Genomic DNA, 24,839 nt, shown 5'->3' with positions numbered 1-24,839 from the left:
GTCAAGGAAGGACAGGAGGAAGGAAGGAAGGAAGTAAGGAGAGAAGGAAGGAAGGAAGGAAGCGAGGAAGGAAGGAAGCGAGGAAGTAAGGAGAGAAGGAAGGGATGAAGGAAAGGAGGAAGGAAGGATTGAAAGGAGTAAGGAGGGGAGGGAGGAAGGAAGGAAAGAAGGAAGGAGGGAGGGAAAGGAAGAAAGTAAGGAGCGAAGGAAGGAAGGAAGCAAGGAAGTAAGGAGAGAAGGAAGGGTCGAAGGAAAGGAGGAAGGAAGAAAGGATTGAAAGGAGTAAGGAGGGGAAGAAGCAAGGAAGCGAGGAAGGAAGGAAACAAGGAAGTAAGGAGAGAAGGAAGGGTCGAAGGAAGGATTGAAAGGAGTAAGGAAGGGAGGAAGGAAGGAAGCGAGGAAGGAAGGAAACAAGGAAGTAAGGAGAGAAGGAAGGGACGAAGGAAAGGAGGAAGGAAGGAAGGATTGAAAGGAGGAAGGAAGGAAAGAAAGAAAGAAGGAAGAAAGGAAAGGAGTAAGGAGGGAGGGAGGGAATGGAAGGAAGTAAGGAGCGAAGGAAGGAAGGAAGGAAGAAAGGAAAGGAGTAAGGAGGAATGGAGGGAAAGGAAGGAAGTAAGGAGAGAAGGAAGGGAGGAGGGAAAGGAAGGAAGGAAGGAAGGATGGAAGGTAGTGAGGAAAGAAGTGTGGAAGGAGGAGGGAGCAAAGAAAGAGGGAAGGAGGGAAGAATGAAGGAAGAAAGGAAATGAGTAAGGAGGGATGGAGAGAAAGTAAGGAGAGAAGGAAGGGAGGAGGGAAAGGAAGGAAGGAAGGATGGAAGGTGGTGAGGGAGCAAAGAAAGAGGGAAGGAGGGGAGGAATGAAGGAACAATTAAAGAAAGAGGAAGGAACGGAGGAAAGAAGAGAATCCTGCCAGCTGATGTAATTAAACACCTTTTACTTTCCTAATAATGTTTAATCACAGCGATGCTCCTGTGACAGTTTTTCTTGCTTCACAAGGAGGTTAATTTAAGGGTCAGATGAAATGCAGCGTTGGCACGGAAACGGAGGCTCGTGGGCCAAATCCAGGCCTTCAAAACAGAAATATTTGGCCACTTAACCCTTAAACAGACAACGTGCACCAGGAGATACACACTCTTAACCTTCCTGTCATCCTCCCGGGTCCTTCCTCTGTCCTTCCTTCCTTCCTTCCTTCATCTGTCCTTCCTTTCTTCCTTCCTTCATCTGTCCTCCCTCCTTTCCTTCCTTCCTTCCTCCCTCCTTTCCTTCCTTCCTTCCTTCCTCCCTCCTTTCCTTCCTTCCTCCCTCCCTCCCTCCCTCCCTCCCTCCTTTCCTTCCTCCCTTTCTCCCTCCTTTCCTTCCTTCCTTCCTTCCTTCATCTGTCCTTCCTTTCTTCCTTCCTTCCTCCCTCCTTTCCTTCCTCCCTTCCTCCCTCCTTTCCTTCCTTCCTTCCCTCCTTTCTCCCTCCTTTCCTTCCTTCCTGTAGGTGCAAATGACATAACTAGTAAGGCCTGTTTAAGGGTTAATGGACTTTTTTTTTTCTTCCTTTTAAAACATTACATCACATCTTTCACATCATTATAAGTTATAAGTAATTACAGTCTATGGTTATATCTCTAATCTATTATATTTTTAGTTTTTCTATTTAAAACTTCTATATTTGAGGTGGTTTATTTAGTTTCTGTATATAATTTAGCTACCCACTTCATTCTTTTTGTATTTTCTTTCATGTCAAGTAGCTTCAACACTTTAAATTTCCCTTTAGGATGAATAAAAGTACTCAGATTAGTCCGTAACAGCACTTTTCTTCAACTATAAATGAAGCAGTTCTCTCGTTTTTTAATGTGTGGAAAAGATAATAATGAGTCTTGAAATGTATCCAAGACTCAAAATGAGCACCAGCCACCAGCCACCAGCCAAATGCTGCTAAAATATGCATGTGAGGGTAGATTTGCTTTAAAACTCACTAGCCAAAAAAAAAAAAAAAAAAAAGCAATGTTAGTCTATTAAGTGGCTGTTAAGATATGAACAATCACTTCTCATTAAGTAACACAGATGGTATGTTCATGTTTAAGAGTCTGTCGGGGGGGATTATAATCAGATTAGAGCTGGGGCAATATGGACAAAATCAAGTATCATGATACCTCGATAACGATATTTTAAAAAAAGGATGACGACTTGTGCCTTTACAAAATATTTACACAATGAGACGGAGCGATTTGGATAAGTAATAATCAGTTATGTGGATATAATGACTAAGAGGGTAAAAGCAAATAAAACACAACAGCTAGAACAGTGTGGTAAGTTTACATAAAATACATTATTTTACTGTAAAGCAACATTTAAAACCTGGAAAAGACACAATTCATGCCACTATAGGCTGAGTATCGGTACTCAATACCTTTAAATGATACCTGTAATCAATCCTTTTTGCACCCAGAGCTAGAAAATATAACTATGTGCATGGACTTGATCACAGCCAATCAATGAAAGCGTTAATTATGAATCATTTAAAAGACTTTTAATATGCATTTGTGTAAAAAAGGTGGCATTTTATGCAATTTAATGCTTCTATTGCACTCAATTAGTACCTGTATCACTTTAAGGGTATTTGGATTAGCCCTACATGCCACATCATGATACCACAATATCCAAAATCTCTCATAAATATCTAGTCTCACATCTGGATATCGATATAATAGACATTACACCATGTCCTACTTCAGATACAACCATGAAACTAACCTATAAACACACAAATATATAATGCTTGTACAACATCAGCCCCCCTTAATAAAGAAACTAGCCTATGATTTAACATAATTACAGACCCCTGCAGTACAGGAAGGGTGGGGTGCAGTGATTTGCTCAAAGGTACTTCAGCATAGAGAATACCATTGAAATAATAAGCTTTTTTATTCCTATTTGTTTTAAAATATATAAAAATAACCTTTTAAAAGCAACAAACCAGTCAAGATAAGGACTTTAAACATCTGGAAATCATTGACAGACTAAAAAGCACTGATTGATAGCTTTAGTGACACGTGTGTTAAATCATGAATATATAAAAAAGGAAACCTGTAATACAAGATATACAAGTAGTAAAAGGAAAATCAAAAAAGGTGTGCCCTGTTTAACCTTTTCCATTAGCCATCTTTCATTTCATCATGATGAAGCATAATGAAATAAAGCCCTGATTTAGCATTTACAAAAAAGGACGCACTAAAGCAATTATGGGTTTGTTTAAAAAACATGTTGAATTAACAGGGTTTTGTTTTTAATGCTTTTATAAAGATTAAAATGACAGTGGATAGTGGAGAGATGACCAGGCGGCTACAGCCGGTGTCTACCCGGGGCAGCATGCACCTTTTCCGGGTAGAACGCACGCAGCAAGCCGCCTCTCTCCCAGCTAGCCTAGCATGCTAGCATGTTAGCATCAGCTGTAAAAAACCTACTAAATATCCATTCATTAAATCCCTTAAAATGTCTCCTAACCTATAATAACCCCCTTGTTCGAAACCAGAGGCTGTCATTCATTAATAGTGTTACTTACTGCTGTTTTTTGTCGTTTTTGTGGAGGGTTAGGGGAGCTTGAGGAGAGAGCAGGCCGGTGCAGACAACGCGTGTTTCGGCTGCAGAGAGTGACACAACAGGGAAGGAGGAAGAAGAGGAGAGAGGGAGGGAGGAGAGAAAGAGGAGGAGGAGGAGGAGGAATAAAGGAGCAAAAACTGTGACTGTGTGATCTATAATGGGTGGGGGAAGGGAAAAGGAACATTTCTCTTTTCATCCTCCTCTGCATAGTCTTGTTTTGATCTGTTTTGTTTGATTTATTATTTTTATTTTATTTTTATTTTTATTTTTATTTTTATTTTTATTTTTATTTTTATTTTATTTTATATTTATTTTTATTTTATTTATTTTATATTTATTTTTATTTTATTTTATTTTATATTTATTTTTATTTTATTTATTTTGTATTTATTTTATTTATTGTATTTTATTTTTTTGGTTATTTATTTATTTATTTTTATTGTTTATTTATTTATCCATTTATGTGTTTCTTTCTTTTTCCTCTGTAAAGCATCCTTGGGTTTGTGAAAGGTGCTATATAAATTAAACTTATTATTATTATTATTATTGTTATTATTATTATTATTACAGGAGGAAGTGGGGGGAGAAATGGGCAAAAACTGGTGACTATGTGATCTATAATGGGTGGGGGAAGGGAAAGGAACATTTCTCTTTTCATCCTCCTCTGCATAGTCTTGTTTTGATCTGTTTTGTTTGATTGATTGATTTATTGATTTTTTATGTATTTTTTTATTTATATATTTTATTTAATTTTACATTTTTTAATTTTTATTTATTTTATTTTTTGTTATCCCTTTATTTATTTTATTCTATTTTAGTTTTAATTTTTTTAATTAATTATTTAATTTATTTGATTATTTATTTATTTATTTATTTCTATTTTTTATTTATTTTTTCCTCTGTAAAGCCTCCTTGGGTTTTTGAAAGGCGCTATATAAATTAAACTTAGTATTATTATTATTATTAAAGGAGGAAGAGGGGGGAGTTATGAATGAGTAATGCAAGCCTGACGTGTTAAATGTCCTTTTAATGATTTTAAGAAGGAAGTAAAGAAGGAAGTAAAGAAGGAAGTGTAGCAGCAATAATGTAATAACAGCTGAGACCGTAGTAAGACTAAGTGCCATGGAGGTGTGAAGCTTTATATCCAATAAATGAAACTTAACCTTAAAACAGGCAGGAGTGGAAAATGAGATATTTCTTTTATTTACTTTGATGTTACTAGTTATCTCATCTTGGGATGCCTAAATAAACATTTACACAAATAATTTTAAAAATATTTTGGATATTTTGGATTTTATTTTGGAGTTACGTTGCCTTTATTAAGGTATAAATGTAAATGTATATATGTATCTCCTGGTGCATGTTGCCTGTTTAAGGTGATATTAGTATATTACTACATTATTGGCTCCAGTTATTACTTTTGTAAAGGTGTTTTTTCGGCTCTACTCCTACAGGGGCAAGGAGCAGAACCGCTACTCCTTCACATCGAAAGGAGCCAGCCAGGTGATTCGGGCATCTGGTCAGGATAGGACGCCTCCCTTTAGACTTTAGAGGTGTTCCAGGCACGTCCGACTAGGAGGAGAACCTGGGGTAGACCCACAATTACCCCTTTTCCACCGAGCTGGAGCTGGTGCTGGTTCGGAGCCAGAGCCTGACTAAGCACTGGTTCTTTGCTTTTCCACCGCTAAAGCTCCAGCCCCGAGCCTCAGAATGGGAGCCAGAGCGAGCACCAACTCTTTGCTGGTCTAAAGCAAGAACCGATTACGTCAGCGGACTAGGGGTGGGGCTAACGTTTATTAGCCGGCTAGCGGGGCTAACGTTTATTAGCAGATTAGCGGGGTTAATGTTCATTAGCTGACTAGCATGGCATTTACAGAGGGTTAAAGATTTGTTGATTAAAAGTACTATTTCTATCATTTTTTTGCCAGAGCTGTCGTCTTCTTCTTCTTCGTTTCCGGGTGGTTAGGGTTAGGCTAGATGCCTTGCGCCATGTTGCTGCCTCTCACTGGTGAATCATGGAAGTGCTTCAAAGGCGCGCGCTGGCTACGTTATACAGTGACGTAATCGCGTGGCACCTTGCCAGTGGAAAAGCAACAGGTTCATAAGAGGTGCTTGGATTAGCACCAACTGAGCACTGGCTCTAGCACTAGCTCCGAACCAGCACTGGCTCCAGCTCGGTGGAAAAGGGGTAAATATGGTCGGGGAGATTATATATATATATATATATATCTCCTGGCCTGGGAACGCCTCGGGAATGAACGAACGTTGCTGAGGAGAAAGATGTTTGGGTTACGTTGCTCAACCTAATGCCACTGCGACCCGGACCCGGCTATAAGCTGCAGACGATGGATGGATGGATGGATGGATGGATAATGTTAAGTTATTAAATTATCAGCTTTATTACATTCATTTACTGCATTTATTTACTTTATTACAGAACTGGCAAAATGATTACATTATTGGCATCCACAGTACGACCTCCAGGTATTTCTGGCATACTGCAGCAAACGCAACACACTCGCTCTTCATATCACTCATGTGTGTTGAAGCTGTGTATCGTTGTTTCAAGTCTCCGCTAGCGTTGTGATTAAATGTGACCCCAAACTAACAAAGATCGATGACTACAGATTGACGTCACACAGCTGGCACGGTTCGGATCTGTAAGACGTAAGATCCCAAAAAAACACACACCTGCAATTACCACATTTCACCACAGGTGTCGCCACAGAGAACAAAATGGAGATCTTCGAGATGGTTACTTTAACCCTCCTGTTGTGCTCAGGTCAAGGAAGGAAGGAAGGAAGGTAGGAAGGAATGAACACAATTTGGAAGGAAGGGAGGAAAGAGGAAGGAACGAAGTGGGGAAAGAAGGAAATGAGGAAGGAACGAAGGAAGGGAGGAAAGGAGGAAAGAAAGAAGGAAGGAAGGGAGGAAAAGAGGGAGGAAGGAAGGAAGGAAGGAAATGAGGAAGGAAGGAAGGGAGGGAGGAAAGAGGAAATGAGAAAAAAGGAAATGAGGAAGGAAGGAAGGAGGAAAGAAGGACGGAAGGGAGGGAGGAAAAGAGGAAGAAAGGAAGGAAGGAAATGAGGAAGGGAGGAAAGAGGAAGTGAGAAAAAAGGAAATGAGGAAGGAAGGAAGTAACGAAGGAAGGAAGGAGGAAAAGAGGTAGGAAGTAAGGAGAGGAAAAAAGGAAGGAAGGAAAGAAGGAAGGAACAGTTAAAAGAGATAGGGTCAATTTGACCCGTGAGCACAACAGGAGGGTTAATGTACCTCGGGGTTTATGTGCGTTGCATTACTGCTTTAATATTAGTGTGCATGTAGAGTACATTCACATGCAAGTCAGATTAAGCTGATATCAACATTTTCGCTCACATTAAATCTTTCTGGTCAGAAACATGAAACAGAAGAAGTATAAACTGCACTTGTTTGGAGGGATGGGTGATGGGGGGTGGGGGGCGGGGTGGGGGAGGAGAAATAAAAAGAATCACTGGTCATGTTTAGTCTTTTTGTACCATGATGACATTGAGTCTGTTTGCCGTCGTCTTTTCTTAAATTAAAGTTTGTCGAGCAGTTAATTAAAAAGGCAACTAGCAGCCGTCATTTCTTGGATCCCGCTGCCGCCGACTTCCGGCCGAGCTCTCTGGCTCTCTCGGTGGCGGTCTCTACGGCGCTCATGGTCGACGCTCTCAAGCCTCCTTGCTCCAGCGTGTGAAGCCCGTAGATGGTTGTTCCTCCTGGGGTGCAGACCTCGGAGCGGAGCTGAGCCGGATGCTTCCCGGAGTCTCGTAACAATCGGCCGGCACCCTGCGACAGATGGTACGTTTAAATAATGTGTTTACATATAAAAATAAAAAAAAATGAATGAAATGAATTTAAAAAAAACACCAAAACTGACCAGAACAGTCTGAGATGCGATGCTGTGGGCCAGAGCGCTCGGCATGCCCATTTTAACGGCTCCTTCTGCCAGCGCCTCCGCAAACAGATACACCTGCAGACAGGAAACACATGCATCACAATCAAAAGGTGAAGAAAGTCCATTTATTACAATACATTTATTTTAGTAGAAGTTTTTGAGGGTTGATGACTTCACATTACCCCAGAGTCAACTGTTTCTCAATCACTGGGAATAAATATTAAAAATATTATCATTTCTACAGATTAGCTGCTATGTGATGTGGGTAAAGAAGGAAGGAAAGAAGGAAGTAAAGAAGGAGTAAAGAAGGAAGGAAAGAAGGAAGTAAAGAAGTAAAGAAGGAAGGAAAGAAGTAAAGAAAGGAGTAAAGAAGGAAGTAAAGAAGGAAGGAAAGAAGGAAGGAAAGAAGTAAAGAAGGAAGGAAAGAAGTAAAGAAGGAAGTAAAGAAGTAAAGAAGGACGTAAAGAAGTAAAGGAGGAAGGAAAGAAGTAAAGAAAGGAGTAAAGAAGGAAAGAAAGAAGGAAGTAAAGAAGGAAGTAAAGAAGGACATAAAGAAGGAAGTAAGGAAGGAAAGAAGTAAAGAAGGAAGTAAAGAAGGAAAGAAGGAAGGAAAGAAAGAATGAAGGAAGTAAAGAAGTAAAGGACAGACTATTCAGGCTAGTCTGAAGAAGAGCATTGAACTCTACCTGCAGACGTGTTTCTTGCTTGGACACATAAAGGAACAATAGCCAGGGCAATGATCTCTGGCTTTTCAGTGTTTGGTATAACCTTGTACATTTGAGTTTGAAATGTTTGAATGTTGAATTTTTTTTTTTTGCAAGTCTCACTAAATAGTAGAAATACAAATTTAAACTCTATGAATGGATTCATAAGTTTAAGACGGAGCAACCTAATCAATCATATCTGCCTTTACTCCTGGATACAGCTGCAGTAATATTGTGTGGTAGGCTCATGAAAAGCAGATGGTTTTTTTGTATTGCCATTTTAAGAGCAGATGTTTTTGTTCCCTGAAGCAAGATTATGAAATCTAGAGAGAGTTTCATGTCTAAGCAAGTTGATTTTCATACTTTAGTAAAATGAATTCAAGACACAGACCTGGCTGCTTGGAAGGGAATAAAATGAAGCTTTCAAAACACATTCAGAAATGTTATATATTGTGTGATTTGTGGTGACTGAACACTTTTACGGTCAATTAAAAGTTAAATAGTTTCATTTGTTGGAATTAATAGTTTCACAGATCAAATCTTGAGAATTAAAATCCTGGTTTCAATCTCATCATCAATTGTGTCTCGTCATCTTCTTTAGTCTACAAGCATTGAGAGGAACATCCGAACTTCTCCTGAGAAACTCACAAAAGCAACTCCGCTCCCGCTCAGTCCGGTGTGGATGTCGATCCAGGATTCGGGTCCCTCCTCTACTAAACCACAGCGGTGCAACAAAGACCGCAGCAGCGCCCCGTCCTCGTGTTTGGCACGTGATCCCCGCGCAAACAGGAGAGCTCCTTCCTGAACTAAACACGGCAGGTTTGGCATCATCCGGATGACGACTGAGTTCTCTGGAAGGAGCTAGAAAGTAAAAGATTAAAAGTCAACGTTAGTGAATCGGCACTTGGTTTTAACCCTCCTGTTGTCCTCGAGTCAAGGAAGGGAGGGAGGAAGAAGGAAGGAAAGGAGGGAGGGAGGAAGGAAGGAAGGGAAGAAGGAAGGAAGGGAGGAAGAAGGAAGGAAAGGAGGGAGGGAGGAAGGAAGGAAATGAGGGAGGGAGGAAGGAAGGATGGAATGGAGGAAGAAGTAAGGACAGGAGGGAGGGTGGATGGAAGGAAGGAAGAGAGGAAGGAAGGAAGGAATAAAGAATGAAGGAAATGAGGGAGGGAGGAAGGAAGGAAAGGAGGGAGGGTGGATGGAAGGAAGGAAGAGAGGAAGGAAGGAAGGAATAAAGAATGAATGAAATGAGGGAGGGAGGAAGGAAGGAATGGAGGAAGAAGTAAGGAAAGGAGGGAGGGTGGATGGAAGGAAGGAAGAGAGGAAGGAAGAAGGAAGGAAGGAAATGAGGGAGGGAGGAAGGCAGGAATGGAGGAAGAAGTAAGGAAAGGAGGGAGGGTGGATGGAAGGAAGGAAGGGACGAGGGAAGAAAGAAGGAAAGGAGGAAGGAAGATAGGGAGGAAAGGAAATAAGGAAGGAAGGGAGGAAGGAAGGAATGGAGGAAGAAGTAAGGAAAGGAGGGAGGGTGGATGGAAGAAGGAAGGGACGAGGGAAGAAAGAAGGAAAGGAGGAAGGAAGGTAGGGAGGAAAGGAAATAAGGAAGGAAGGGAGGAAGGAAAGGAAAGAAAGAGAGAAGGAAGGAAGGAAGGAAGGAACAGACGGGGTCAATTTCACCCGGGAGGACAACAGGGAGGTTAAAGCCGTTAGATGTGGACTTTGGGGCGCTCACCTCTTCTAACGTTCCCAGCGTTACTCCGGCTGCGACGGACACGATGATGTGTCTGTCGGTGACGAGTTGTGAGATCTCGTTGAGAACCGGTGGAACCAGGTGAGGTTTGACCGCCACGAAGACCACATCTGAACTACCGACCACCTCGCTGTTGGAGTGAGTGACGGAAATCCCCAGCTCCTGAAAACAAGAGGAAGAGATGTTACTGACACACACACACACACACACACACACACACACACACACACACACACACACACACAATGAGTCAACGTCTACAGGCAGGAGGATGAAGGAAGGAAAGGAGGGAGGAAGGAAGGAAGGAAGGAAGAAGGAAGGAAGGACGGAAGGAAGGAAGGAAGGCAGGCAGGAAGGAAGGAAGGAAGAAGGAAGGAAAGGAGGGAGGAAGGAAGGAAGGAAGGGAGAAAGGAAGAAGGAATGAAGGAAGGAAGGAAGGAATGGAAGGAAGGGAGAAAGGAAGAAGGAATGAAGGAAGGAAGGGAGAAAGGAAGAAGGAAGGAAAGGAGGGAGGGAAGAAGGAAGGCAGGGAGGAAGGAAGGAAGGAAGGAAATGAGGGAGGGAGGAAGGAAGGAATGGAGGAAGAAGTAAGGAAAGGAGGGAGGGTGGATGGAAGGAAGGAAGAAGGAAGGAAGAAGGGAGGAAGAAAGGAAGGTAGGGCGGAAGGAAGGGAGAAAGGAAGAAGGAATGAAGGAAGGAAGGAAGGAATGGAGGAAGAAGTAAGGAAAGAAGGAAGGGAGAAAGGAAGAAGGAAGAAAGGAAGGAAGGAAGAAGGAAGGACAGGAGGAAGAAGTAAGGAAAGGAGGGAGGCAGCTATAATTAATACAGTATAACTTTACAAAGGGGGTAATTAAAGAGCCTGGCAGGTGTTAAAGGTGCATTCTGTGGTCATTTAGCTTTCTAATTAACTTCTAAAAAGCATGAAGTGAATCTAAAAAGGTTGTTGTAGCTTTTCTGGTCAGTGAAGGACAAACACTGCTAGCAGCTGTGTTTACATACTTGGCAGATTCGACTGCTTGCTCGGCACATACTGAGTAATTTAGTGCAAGAAAACACAGTGAGAGTTGTCAGGCGGTAGAGCTGAAATGACTAAAAAACTTTATCAGCAACTATTTTGATGTTAGATTTAGAATAACTACTTTTTTTTACTACTTTTACTTTTGTGATGATTTGCAGCTTTTCTTTGTTTTATGTCATTTTAAACTAAATATCTTTGGATTTTTGAGCATTGATCTGGTAAAATAAGCTATTGCAAGATGTCTCAAGTGGTGATGGGCATTTTGTTTAACTGCTTTCTGATATTTTATAGATATATACAGTGGAAACAAAGATATATAATCAGATATATAATAGAGATGATCTTTGGTTGAAGTTGTAATTTGGGTTGATGAAGAATTGTTCCACTTTTTTTTACCATTTTAAAATGATTATTATTTTTATTTTCCATCTTATATTAATTTTATTTTGTTTTATGTTCCTTTTAGTCCCTTTAAGCACTTGGTGAATGTAAATTAATTTGTTGTAAAACACTTTCAGCTGCATTTCTTGTATGAAAGGTGCTATGCAATTAAAGTTATTATTGTATTAAAGTGTATAAAAGTAAAGTTATTATTATGTCAAACTGAGATAATTAGTTTTTTAGCCAGTTAAGGACAATGCTGTGTTAACTCTAACAAGCTTAATGCATTTTACTGGATGACAGATTGTTTAACATTATGTTCAATTAACATGAATTCCTAATTACTGTGCAAGAATTACCAAATTTCTATATTATATGCTCACTTATTTTTTTCCAAACTTGACACCTGCAGGTCTCTATCACACTAGAGGGAGGTCAGCTTTACATTGGATCTTACACAGTGTATTCATACTGTAACTGCCCTGCAAACCAATCGTTCTTAGTGATTACCGACAGAAAAATAAAAAGGTATTTAAAGTACCTGAAAGCGTCCCAGGTTCCTTGAAGAGGGTGCGCTCACTTTCAAGTTTAAAGGCAGAACATTTCCTGTAATGAAGACATACAATAATCGTCATTAACTCCTTCACTCTTCACTTAAAACTTCCGCACACTGTTTCAACAACTCATTGCTGACTCACCGGCCAAGATGCCCTTTGCAATGCCGAACGCCATGTTCCCCGCACCGATGAACCCGATCTTCAGCTGCGAGTCCATCTCAGGGTCCATTTTGATCTGAAAGAGGGAAATAAAATATAGATTAGATGTCACGTCAGCGTTTTACATTCACTTAAAAACTAGAGGCGTGAATCACAAGACAACCAACCAACCATGACACATTTCCAACAGTAACAATGGTCACAAATTCATGATATACAATATAAAATAAATCACAATATTTTCTGTAACTGAAGATGAAAGCATCCCACAAAGATTGTAACCCTCAGGAAAACTTTTACATTTACTCACTGCATTGAAGTGATTTCAGTTTGTAAATGTAAAATAGAGCTCAAGTGTAAAATAAAAAAATGATACACAAATGAAATAAAAATAATCTTGATAATGGAAACGATATGAAAGTCCTGTCTATGTATACACAGTACAATTTCATTTAAAATTACAGTTAAATCAAATGTAGTATTCACATCAAATTGTAGTATTGGTGTATAATACAAAATAAAATTAACTATTGTATATAATGTTACTATTATTTTACTATATTTTGTACTACTATTATGTGTGTAATGACTCATTTCTTTTTCTGTGTTTTTATTGACACTTTCCAATTTTTCCTATCCACTTCCTGCAATAATGTAATTTTCTCCAACGTGGGACTAATTAAAGGAATATCTGATCTTAACTCAAGATATTAAGGTTTTTAATTAAAATGTTAAAAAGGTTGGTTGAGGCATTTTTAATATACCAGGACTTTAAATGTTTTTAATTTATTTCTTTGTGTTACTAAAAGCCTAACTAGAGACTGGAGTTGGAAACTAGCAATAGCTGCATTGTCCACATCAAATAAACTGAACAAAATCAAAAAGAAAATAAATAATTCTAGTAAAAAAAAACACTGTTGTGGGATCTTTTATCATTAATATATGATAAGAAACCATGTAGGAATATTGTTGCTGATGAAACACCACCAATCATCACCACACATGGCAACAGAAGAGCATATTGTGATATCGACACGCAGTAGAAAACCTGATTACTCTGAGGAATCAGATTAAGGCAAGAAATCAAATAACATGTTAAAACCCCGGGTGACAGTTGGTCGGTAATCAGATTTCTTCCCCCATCCCCTGAATAACTACAGCTGCTTAAACATCTGCATCCTTAACCTAGTAAAAGCCAGAGAAAGACACTCAGATTCCTCTTTAGATGACGCCTAAAACAAGGGATCATATCAGATTTTTTAAATATGCTTTTATTGTATAAAAAAAGAATATAATAAGGAGTCTGTGCCAGTCAATGGACAGAAAGTCAATCACAAACAATTTTGGTGATAATCTAAGAATTTCTAACACTAAATACCAAAGATTTGCTGTTTTTTTCCCCCATTTGAGATCCCCATCCTTTAGCTATAGGTGCACCCATTAAACTGGCAACTGGGTGTTGGAGAAAAGGGCACAACAAGGCACACAGTTGGCCAATGAATGCATGCATCTGCACAACAACATGGACGAAATGAAACCACCACCACTACCACTACTACTTATGGAAACATTTAAGGGATTATATAATGTTATTAGTCATTGGTATAATGCATTGGATTCATATGTAGATACGGTAAACAAGTCAGAATTGCAAAAAGTGTCCCACATTACCTTAATCCACTACTACTAATGCCCAACTGTACTGTATCCACGCTTATTATTATCACCCCTACAATTAAACCCAGGTTCTGGGTGGTATTGTCCGTGCAGGGTGGGTGGGCCAGTGCATTGTTATTGTGTTTTATCTCTTATAGGTGAGGTTTTAAGATAAACTCATAATGGGTTTCTACCTCATTCGCATATGTGTTTTATTTTTATATTACCACTGTTCCCTGAAATGTTATTATCGGCTTATTACATTAAAAATGGGCAAAATGATAACGTTATTGGCTGCTACTCTGTACCCTCAACACTAGATATCATTAAATCCCTCACACTGGTCCTTTAAGACACTTTTTTTTTCTTTTTAAAGAGACCCCCATCCTTTAATTTCAGCTATAGGTGCACCCTATAAACTGGCAACTGGGTGAATGAATGCATGCATCTGCACAACAACAAGGACGAAATGAAACCACCACCACCACCACCACCACCACTACTACTACTACTAATGCCCAACTGTACTGTATCCACGCTTATTATTATTATTAATCATCCCTACAATTAAATCCAGGTTCTGGGTCGTATTGTCCGTGCAGGGCTGAGTGGGCCAGTGCAGCAGCATGGACGCATCTCCATCTCCATCTGACTCTTCTGTCACTTCATCAGTCCTGTCAGAGTTGACCCCAGCTCCTACCATAGGACGTCTGGACTCCATGATAGCGATCATTGTGTTTTCATAGCGCCACCAACCTTGTATTTTAATGGGTGCCGGTGAGTCTGGCTCCCTCTTGCACTTATAATACGCACTTTTGAGAAGTTTCCATCGAAACTTTAATTGATCCACAGATCTGTGATAGCCGGCAGCTGTCATCCTCCTATGCGCCACTTTAAACAGTTTGTTATTCCTCACTTTCCTGCCGTCCAGACATTTCTTCATGTCCAGCTCCTTGAGGATTTCTAGAAACAGCTCCGTCTCCTTCACGTCCCAGTTTTGCTTCTTTATGCCGGAGTCGTCCATTGTCGTGGCTACCTAGCAACGGGAGGCTAGCAACAGGAGGCTAGCGAATGTTAGCTCGACGGGGTTGCTAAGGTTACGACGACTACTTCGAACGCACCCGTATTCAGCGTACAACACGTAGAAAGCGGCGCCAGTTAAATATCTAAACCCCTTGCCATTTAAAAGCAGAATAATGGCAGAAATGTAGCCGCTGCCTCTGCTGCCTTCTAGCTAGAAAAATAATCCAGGACAGATTAGATTAGAAACACAACGCACATGCTTCTTGTGGACTGAGGGAGGAGGGAGGACAACCATAAAGTACCGCGGAGTGACACACGCATGTTTCCCGGGCGACGCCTGTGAATAAAACCGGGGTTTAAATGTTGTCGTTTTCTACTCTAAAGGAGATTTATTCACCTGCTGTTTTTCAGATTGGATGATTTCCATGGTAAAAGTTGCAAAGTTGTTCAATTTTAAACAGCAATGACAGGTCAGCGACTCCCACACTGAGCATGCAGGAAACCAACCAGCTGTGTGCAAAGCGTGACTATAGGTTGGTTTGATATATGTCTGTCGTTGCACCGCTGCTGCAGCCGGGCCGGGCGGGGTGCCAACATCAGCATCCCACTATAGCGACCAGTGATGGAGAGTAACTCATTTAACTACTCAATAAATGAAACTGTAATCTGTTACAGTTACTGAGAACAAAAAAGTGTAGTTAAATTACAGTTACTTTATGAAAATGTTGACAAAGGAGGTTACATCTGAAGTCAGACCTTAGATAGATACATATACACTTTATTGTGTCTGAAGGGAAAGTATTTCTCAGTGGGTAAGCATGTTGGATGTACAGGCACATAAGACACAAAAAGTAGTGAAAAAGTAGCTTCACACCACTATCCCATAACAGACAAATAGCATGAATCCATAAAAAGCCTTCAGACTAAAAGGAAATAAATACAATATATATATATATATATATATATATATATATATATATATATATATATATATATATATATATATATATATATATATATATATAAGATGTTCTGATAAGAGAAGAAGATTTTAAGATTTTGCTCAGGAGTTGGGTTTTTTTTTTTCTTAATTGTTTTGAACATTTAACATGTTACTGATTACAAATTGTTGTTTCTAATTATTTGAAAACAATATTTTTTATATATTTTGTAAATAAATTATAGAATAGAATAACAATGTATTGTCTACCATGGTCTTTTGCTCACCAATAACAGACATACAGTAGACAGAAATTACATAAAAAACATATAATCCATAAAATCATTCTTTAAATACATAAATACATCAAATATGTAAGGTATAAAAAACATAAGTGTATATCAGTTCCTGTGTGCGTATTGTATATTATTCATTTGGAAGTGTTTAAAGTATTAATTGCACTTGGGATAAAATACTTCTTATAAATATTCCTGGTTGCCAGAGTAACTCTTCTTCTTCTCTGCTTCTGACTTTTTTCATAAAATATCTTATGAATACATTTTCACATGAGAGATAAATCTTGCTTTATAAGAAATGATCTCCCTTATAAATCATGTCAGTATGCATGAAAAACACCTGAACTTTGGTGCATAATGGTTTCACTTACCCTAACAGCTGAAAACATTGGTAAGAAAATTAGAAAAGTACTTTGATTAAGCAATTGAAATAGTGACTTATTACATTTTAAATAGACTAACTAAGTCATCTGTAACCAATTGCATTTCCAAAGCAACCCTCTCAACCATGCACGTTTGTTAAACACCGCACCATTCCGTGCTATCTCGGATAAAGAAGCGAACACACCCTGCGTCCACCCCTTTAAAGAATGCGAGCTCTTCCATTGGCTGCAGCTTCGTCATATAGTGCAGAGAGGTGGTGGACAAAAAAATCCGTCATTCCCATCAGCTGTGTGTGGAGCGACCGAGATGAGCGTGTTTTCCTCCATCCTGCACACTTAAACAACAGGTACAAACATATGGTGTAGTTTTGCATTTAATCAGCTGTGCAGAGCATGCAGGGATCAATCATTGCAAAGTGTTTTACTGTTATATATTTCTGTTAAAAGTTGTCGCTGAGTCGTTTGAATGTTTTGAAATCAGCTGAGTTTAATTTGCAAAAGGGGTTTTCCCATGATCTTGCACGCTATGAGGAGGGTGCTTCACATTAAACTAGGAGAAAACTACTGATTTGAATGTTTCTCATGCATTTTTCTACATTAAAGGCGTTAAAAGTATGTTTTTCAGTAGTGCGTAAATGGTGCGTTCAGGGTCCTCACTGCAGCAGATCACAGACATGCCTGGGCAAAGCCTCAGAGTGGTGATGGTCTTCATTCATTCATTCATTCATATCTGCTAAGTGTATGTCGCCATCCAGTGACAATCTTTAAATATACAAACACATTTTTCTGCAATTTAAAGCTGATTTTTCTGCAATTTCATTTAATGCATGCAAGACAGTGAACGCTGAATTTTGGCAGTGGAAGTTGATGATGATGATGATGATGATAATAATAGGTCAGATATTGATTGACTAGATGCAACCACTAATTCAGAGTTTAAAAGTAAGCCCTAACACATATGTGGCAAGTGTCAATCAAAGTACTAGGAAAGGTTGTATTGTATTTTACTTCTTTTCTGGCCCTCACATAATAATATTTAACATTGATTAATTTGACTTTTTTTGTTTTGAGTCATTGTCTGGTTTATGCAACATCACAAAATAGTGGGAAAATGTCTTGTTTGATCAGTCCAGCAGTCCTTAACCCAAATATATTAAATGTAGGACAAAGAAAAACAGCAGAAATGTCACATTTGAGTAGCTTGAACCATCAAATGTGTTGCATTTTTGCTTTAAAAATGATAAATGGTTAATCAATGATCAAAATAGCTGTAGATTAACTTTCTGTTTTTCACTAATTGACAAACTGATTAGTTGTGGCTCTAACAGGATGTGAATTTTTTGTGCTCTTTTCCAGACATGGGCCGCCTCCTGCTCCACCACCACCACCACCACCACCACCACCTGTATTTCCTGTTGATCCTGCTCCTTCTTGTTTGCCAGTTCCCTGCAGTCAGCGGGTTGTTTGAGTGGCTGAAGCAGACTAACGATCCTCCTAAAGCAGCACCTCCTTCACCTGCAGCAGCTCCTGTATCTCCAGGAGTTCTCTCTAAGGATGCTCAGTTTGAAATAACCACGGCTGATGAGAAGTTTTTAGCTGAGGCAAAACAGCTGCAGCTCAGTCCTTTAGACAGCTGTCATCATGGGGTAAATAGACTTTAAATTAGCTTTACATTTAGGGTTTCTCACTGTTGAACTCAGAACTTCACTTAACCCTCCTGTTGTCCTTGACGGGAGGGAGGAAGGGAGGGAGGGAGGAAAGAAGGGAGGGAGGAAGGACGGTCAGGAAAGAAGGAAGGAAGGAGGGGGAGGAAGGGAGGAAAGGAAATGAGGAAGGTTAGGAAAGGAGGGAGAGGGAAAGGAAGGAGGGAGAGGGAAAGGAAGGAAGGAAGGAAATGAGGGAGGAAGGGAGGAAAGTAAAGAGGAAGGGAGGGAGGAAGGAAAGGTAAGAAGGAAGGAAGGTCAGGAAGGGAGGGAGGAAGGAAGGAAATGAGGAAGGAAGGAAGTGAAACAGAGAGAGGAAGGAAGGAAGGGAGGGAGGAAGGAAGGAAGGGAAACACAGAGAGAGGAAGGAAGGAAGGGAAACAGAGAGAGAAAGGAAGGAAGGGAGGAAAGGGTAGGAGGAAGGAAGGAAAGGAAAGGAGGGAAGGGAAGACCGAAGGAACAATCAAAACAGACGGGGTCAATTTGACCCGGGAGGACAACACGAAGGTTAAGGTCACAAGTGTATATAAATTGTTTGCAACAGCCTCAAACCTCAAATCACAACATAACTTGAGACCTTTCATGAGTTTTTTTGGGGCTAAACATCTGCAGTTACAATCCCAAACAGATTTAGAGATGCTGCTGTACAGTTTTTCTATCAAATCGGACCCTGTAGCATTCCTCACAGCTTTTATCTGCAGCAGTTGTCCTCACTTGTCGGGTCATAGTAGCAGCAGCAGCAGTAGTTGTACACTTTCACTGGTTTTTCAATCACGTCTGAATAAAGCATTGTGCTCGTTTCGTAGGTGGTTGCCAGACTGAAGGCGAGCTGTGAAAGCCTCTCAGAGGAGCAGCTCGCCAAGCTCGGAGTTGTTCTGTTTAACTGCCAGGCAGAGATCGAGGGGCGCAGGACGTACCCCTGCACGGAGGAAATGGTAAAGCTTGGGGGACGGGGGGATAATAAAAGGAGACTGATAAGAAAAGTAGATCACAATAATTGCTTTTTTTAAATAATGTGGGATTTTAGCCTTTCATGGAGCTTTTTTTTTTTTGCCTCATTTTGATGTTTCAGAGTTTAAAAGAGTGCACGGCGGACATGGATTCAGACACGTGGAATGCATACCACATAGTGAGCAACAGAGCACGCTCCGTGTGCTACGCCACTCGCCAGCAGCTCTTCAGACGCAGGGCCGAGCACACCGTCAATGCTCTCATCTCCACGGCGACCAGCCAGCTCGATTCAATGAAAGAGCTGAAGGTAGTTGCATTTTCCTTTTTCATGTGCACAATATGTGATTTTTAAACCAGGCTCAGATTTTGCTTTGACTGCATTATTTTAATAACAGGAGGGCCAGTTGGAGCTGAGGGAAATGACCGCGGCCTCGCTGGATAAGGTGCTTCAGGGCCATAGCGCCCTGCAGGCCCAGCAGGGGAAGCTGCACGAGGGCCAGGAGCACATGGAGAGTTCACTGAAGGATAACCTGGAGCGTCTGGGACAGGAGAAAGCTCTCATCGCCTCGGGACAGGAGTTGGTAGCCCAGCTCATTCACGGCATCACAAGGAGAATGGGTGAGAGCTTTCTTGCACCTTGTTAAAAAGATTCAGCCTTTTGCTCCATTTTGGTGTTAGTTGACATAAAACATCTGCATCTTGCCTTTGTGCATGTTTAAAGCTGTTGTTGCATTCATTAGAAAGCCAACAGAGAGAGAGTGAGATGACTCTTAAGGCCCATTTATGCTCAACGTACGTACGAAAATGTATCCGTCCTCTTCAAATGATGTTACCGTAACTGCTCACATACTTCCATGCGTCCTTTTACATTGGCATGGATGTTAACCAATACATCCACCAGGGGGCAGCACGGAGTCAAACGTTTATGACCACAACAAACTCAAAAACTTAACTTCTTTTTATGGAGGTGTTTACATGAGGAAATATGAGTTCTGATAAATTATTGGAAAGACTTTAAATGTTTCTACAGTCCATTAAGTGTGAAATATTGATCACTTCTTGTTTTTCCTTCTTCAGAGAATGTCAGTGACAATCTGCAGGTGCAGGGTTTGGAGGTTCAGGACAACCACAAAGCGATCGTTAAAGACCTCGCAGACGTCCGACACCAAGCTCAGGACATCTACCAAAAAATCGGTAAATGAGAAATAATATCATGATTTAAAACTCATCAAACCATTATTACATGTGTAGCTCATCATCTTTCTCCTGTGCGTTATCAGACCACAGTATGTCAGAGTTTCTGCAGTACCAGGACCAGACCTCCCAGTACTACACCGACCTGATGAACAAACTGGAGCGTATGAACAGCACGCTGGGAGTCATGCTGCATTACATCGATAACATGCAGAACCGGATAGAGGACAGACTCCACGTGATCCAGGGTTACCTTGGCTGGGCAGGTCAGACTTACACAAAGTTTATTCATATATTTATACCATGATGTTTCTCCTTCAAAATAATTACATGCATATCTATATATTACATTTTTTTTAAATTGACAATTTCTTTGTCTTTTTTTAACCATAAAATGTGAGATAAGTCTGATTATCTGATGTTGATGAATCAGATTGCTGTTTAACCCTCCTGTTGTCCTCGAGTCAAGGGAGAAGGAGGAAGGGAGGAATGAAGGTAGGAGGGAGGGAGAGAGGGAGGGAGAAAGGAAGGTAGGGGGAGGAAAGAAAAAGTGAGGAAAATGGAGGGAGGAAAGGAAAGAAGGAAGGACAGAGGAAAGGAGGGAGGGAGAAAGGAAGAGAGGGAGGGGGAGGAAAGGGAGGGGGGAGGAAAGGGAGGGAGGGAGGAAGGAAGGAACAGTCAAAACAGACGGGGTCAATTTGACCTGGGAGGATGACGGGAAGGTTTTTTTTTTTTTTTACTTTTTTTGAGTCTTGAAGTTTTGAAAAAAATGTATAAGCTACAAATACACATCTACATATTAAATTTAAAAATTAGAAGCTTTTGAGAAGTTAAAAAAAAATAAATGTATGAGCTACAAATTGTGCTTGTGCAAAAAATGTAACCCTTTTAAAACTGTGGAAAGAACTTAATTAAACATAAGTTCAGTGTGATGTGGTTTAAAAAAAAAAAAAAAAACATTAACAAGAGTCTCATCTTCTAAATGAGATGAAAGTTGATCAGTTCTCGATGTTATGATGATCAGATAATATCATCCTCGTGAATCTACCAGAAAACCATAAACCTCATGTTTCAGCCTCACTTAACAAGTTTCTCTTTGTGCTTTTTTGTTGATTACAGGTTTGAGCCTGACAGCCATGTGGTCGTGTATTGCACATACTGGTTATTTCGTAGTGTGTGCCGTCCTGCTGACGTTCCTGCGGTGTCCTGGTTTCTCTCGTGCGATGCTGCTGCTCACCGTGCCTCTGAACGCAGTAGCTGAAATCAACCAGCAGCCGGCGCTAGATCTCACCAGCCTCAGCCTGCTGCTCCTCACTCTGTCTCTGGGTACAGACCTGAAACTGCTTATAAGACAAATACAATGTCTCATATGATCAGCTCTCATGGTTTTGTTCTTTTTTTTTTTTTTTTTCTCCCCCTCATGATGTCCACAGCTCACTGGTTTATGAATCAGGTGTTGGCCACCTTCCAGATCAGAGGGAAGCCGATGGCCCCGCTGTTACTGCCCTCCTGTGAAATTGTGGAGCCACAGAAGCCGGTTTCATCCAGCCCAACATATCCGCCATCGTCGACTCCACAGAAGTGAGTCTGCAGATGTTGTCATGTACAGAAGATGCTGCAGACACTTAAACAGGATCAAAGAATTTCAATAGTTGATGTGGCAGAAAATTTGGTGCCAAGAAACTTAATTTTGTTGAAAACCAGGCGGGGAGTTCTGGTCCTCTGAAATGAAGCCAATGCGAAAGTAACTTAGAACTGCATTCTATCAAAAGGCCACCAGGGGGCGACCGTTTTGCCGTCTCTATACAAGTCAATGGAGAATTCACCAACTTCTCACTTGATTTCTAACCTCAGTAAACGTTTTCAAAATGTGTTTATGGTCTCAATCACTAGTTTAAAGCCTTCTTCAATGCAGTATGATGTTCATTTGGGACATTTTGGCCTCCCTGATTTTATATGTGACGATAAAGCAGGGTATGCATTAGGGCGTGGCTATGTCGTGATTGACAGGTTGATTGACCAATGTCCTTGAAATCCAGCCCTCGCAACCATAGCAACCTCATTGCTCCGTCAATGGCCCCGCCTCATGCCCATATAAGAAGAATCCATGTTTTTATTTTTCCCAGCATGCACCTGAAATTTTCAAGATGGCGCTGCCCAGATTCGAAACTATTGGCTTCCGAGCAGCAGTCCACAAACCAATGGGTGACGTCACGGATGTTACGTCCATTTCTTTTATACAGTCTATGGTTGAAACTTGGGATCAGACATACTTTTTATTTTACTATTTTCCTCATAAATAATCCTTATAATTGGCCCTTGGTTGTGTATTTTAATGCAGATCCACATCAAAAACTTCTGAAAACTTGCTATTAAAACAGTTATACAGCTTTACAGGGAAGCATGGAGTCTCTAAAATGCTTTTTAGTCACTTTTTTAAAATATAATTTGTCTTCATTCTGTTTTGTCCTCAGAGAAGAAAAGGACGACTTCATTGAGAAAGACGACGTGTTGAATCAGGACAGCTTCCTATCAGGTGTGAATTATATATTATCATTACAATGAAATAGTGAAGTTATACTTTCGTTTTTTACTAAATTCAGTCATTCATGTTCTCATTTTTCTTGTATACAGGTGATGTTGGCATCGCAGTCGTGTCTCCCTCTCACAGGAAACCAATACCAGAGTCCAGGTTTATTCCTATCATTGGTACACCGAATCAGTCCACTCCCAGATTTCGACCACATGCAGTTCTGTCAGCGGTGAGCACATCGAGTAAATGTCACTAAAGATATAACTAAAGCTCTTTTTTAAGCACTTAATAACTGATAATGAGCTTCTATTCTCATTTTTTAGGGTCTAATTGATGATATACCTTCGAGGAACCTGGGATTTGTTTTTGATACAGTGAACGACTCGCATGATTTCGGGAATGACTCAAGAAGTGCAAGTCCGACTCCGTCACTGATCAGCAACAGGTCTGTGTTTTACACTTATGGCCCTTTGAACACTATTGGCGCTTTTCCACTACACAGTTCCAGCACGACTCGACTCGACTCAGGTTTTTTTTGCGTTTCCACTAGGGACAGTACCTGGTACCTGGTACTTTTTTAGTACCTGCTCTGCTGAGGTTCCAAGCGAGCCGAGCCGATACTAAATGTGACGTCAACAGACTGCCGGCCACTGATTGGTCAGAAGAGTTGTCACTGGAAGAGTCATGAGCCGTCCCACACAAGAATCAAACCCAGCCATTTTTAAATACCGGCAACAGTGTTACAGCCATACGTTTCTCTTCTCTTGCTTTGTGTGTGACAGAAAGCCACATACAGCAGCAAGTACACCATCGCCTCCATGTCCTCCATTGTTTATGTGTTTGTGTCGCGTATAAAACAAAGTCACGGCAGTATCGCGGAGCCGTTGCTATGACGACCCCGCCCACGTTGAGTAGGTACCTTTTTGTAATGGAAAAGGTCGAGCCGAGAAGTGCTGGAACTGTGTAGTGGAAAAGCGCCATTAATCTACACCAAAGTGCTTTTAAACACGTGAAGCATTTCATAACTTTCTTTCTTGGTTTTACTGCTTCTTCACAGCTCTCTGTCGGGTCGTCAGCTTTGCAACGGCATCACCAAGACGGGGAAGGCTTGTAAGAAGAGAGCCGTACCGGGACAAGAGTACTGCCGAGTCCACGAGGGGGGCCACGCGTCTTACGTTCACTCCTGAAATGCAAAACTTCTCCTCTATTAGCTCAAACTTTCTTTGGCTGAGGTTTTACTGTTTGCTGTTATTGTGTCGTTATTGTCAGTTCTGCTTTCTCTGCTTGAAGATGAGTTTGCTAAGAGATGCACTACAATAAGCATGGTTTTTAAATGGTTTTATATATTTTTTAATGACATTTTAACTGTTAATTTTTATGTTAATAAATTATTTCTTTATCCGTGAATCTGTTTGTTTGTGTATTTAAACAGAAAACTAGCAGGAATCCTTAAAATTGGTTGTTAGATTAGATTAATGTAGTGGCCTTTTAAGTGACATCATGAATCAGAAATACATTTTAGACTCCAAATTGTCCAAAAGGCAGCAGCTAGATTTACAGACCTAGAAAAGACGGCTTATTACCACTGCTACTCTTTTAATATCTCACATTGGCTGCCAGTTGGTTTTTCCTCAATATGTTTAACTCTCTTTTGACTGTTCCTTCTTCCCTCCCTCTTTCTTTAATTCTTCTTTCGTTCTTCCCCTCCTTCCCTCTTTCTTTGCTCCTTCCTTCCTCCTTTCCTTCACTCCTTCCTTTTCCTCCATCCCTCCTTACTCCTTTCCTTCCTTCCTCTTTTCCTCCCTTCCTCATTCATTCTTTCCTTCCCTCCTTCCTATTTTCCTCCATCTCTCCTTCCTTCCTCTTTTCCTCCCTTCCTCATTCATTCCTTCCTCCTTTCCTTCCTCTTGTCCTCCATCCCTCCTTACTCCTTTCCTTCCTCTTTTCCTCCCTTCCTCATTCATTCATTCATTCCTCCTTTCCTTCTCTCCTTCCCTCCTTCCTCTTTTCCTCCATCCCTCCTTCCTTCCTCTTTCCTTCTCTCCTTCCTTCCTCTTTTCCTCCCTTCCTCATTCATTCCTTCCTTCTCTCCTTCCT

At 40.6% G+C, this 24,839-nt stretch overlaps 2 protein-coding genes across 2 annotated transcripts; one reads left to right on the top strand and one right to left on the bottom strand.

The window, feature by feature from the left end:
• Window positions 1-6,775: 6,775 nt before the first annotated feature.
• Window positions 6,776-15,239, bottom strand: pycr3 (pyrroline-5-carboxylate reductase 3). The gene is made up of 7 exons (XM_053321861.1): window positions 15,140-15,239; window positions 12,046-12,139; window positions 11,889-11,953; window positions 9,931-10,110; window positions 8,853-9,065; window positions 7,483-7,575; window positions 6,776-7,391 (listed from the first exon to the last, which is right to left on the bottom strand). Exons 1-7 carry the CDS (start codon window positions 15,167-15,169, stop codon window positions 7,185-7,187), a joined length of 882 nt encoding a protein of 293 aa, XP_053177836.1. The 5' UTR covers window positions 15,170-15,239; the 3' UTR covers window positions 6,776-7,184.
• A 2,480-nt stretch (window positions 15,240-17,719) lies between these two features.
• Window positions 17,720-24,085, top strand: bmb (brambleberry). The gene is made up of 12 exons (XM_053323049.1): window positions 17,720-18,007; window positions 18,871-18,999; window positions 19,137-19,322; window positions 19,411-19,633; window positions 20,093-20,209; window positions 20,296-20,475; window positions 21,329-21,535; window positions 21,643-21,790; window positions 22,684-22,745; window positions 22,844-22,971; window positions 23,066-23,187; window positions 23,800-24,085. Exons 1-12 carry the CDS (start codon window positions 17,720-17,722, stop codon window positions 23,927-23,929), a joined length of 1,920 nt encoding a protein of 639 aa, XP_053179024.1. The 3' UTR covers window positions 23,930-24,085.
• Window positions 24,086-24,839: the final 754 nt, after the last annotated feature.

Source organism: Scomber japonicus, chromosome 7, assembly GCF_027409825.1.
Source record: "Scomber japonicus isolate fScoJap1 chromosome 7, fScoJap1.pri, whole genome shotgun sequence".
Lineage (NCBI taxonomy): Eukaryota > Metazoa > Chordata > Actinopteri > Scombriformes > Scombridae > Scomber > Scomber japonicus.
The sequence above is the reverse complement of the archived record's forward strand: the minus strand, read 5'-3'. Positions and strand labels throughout refer to the sequence as shown.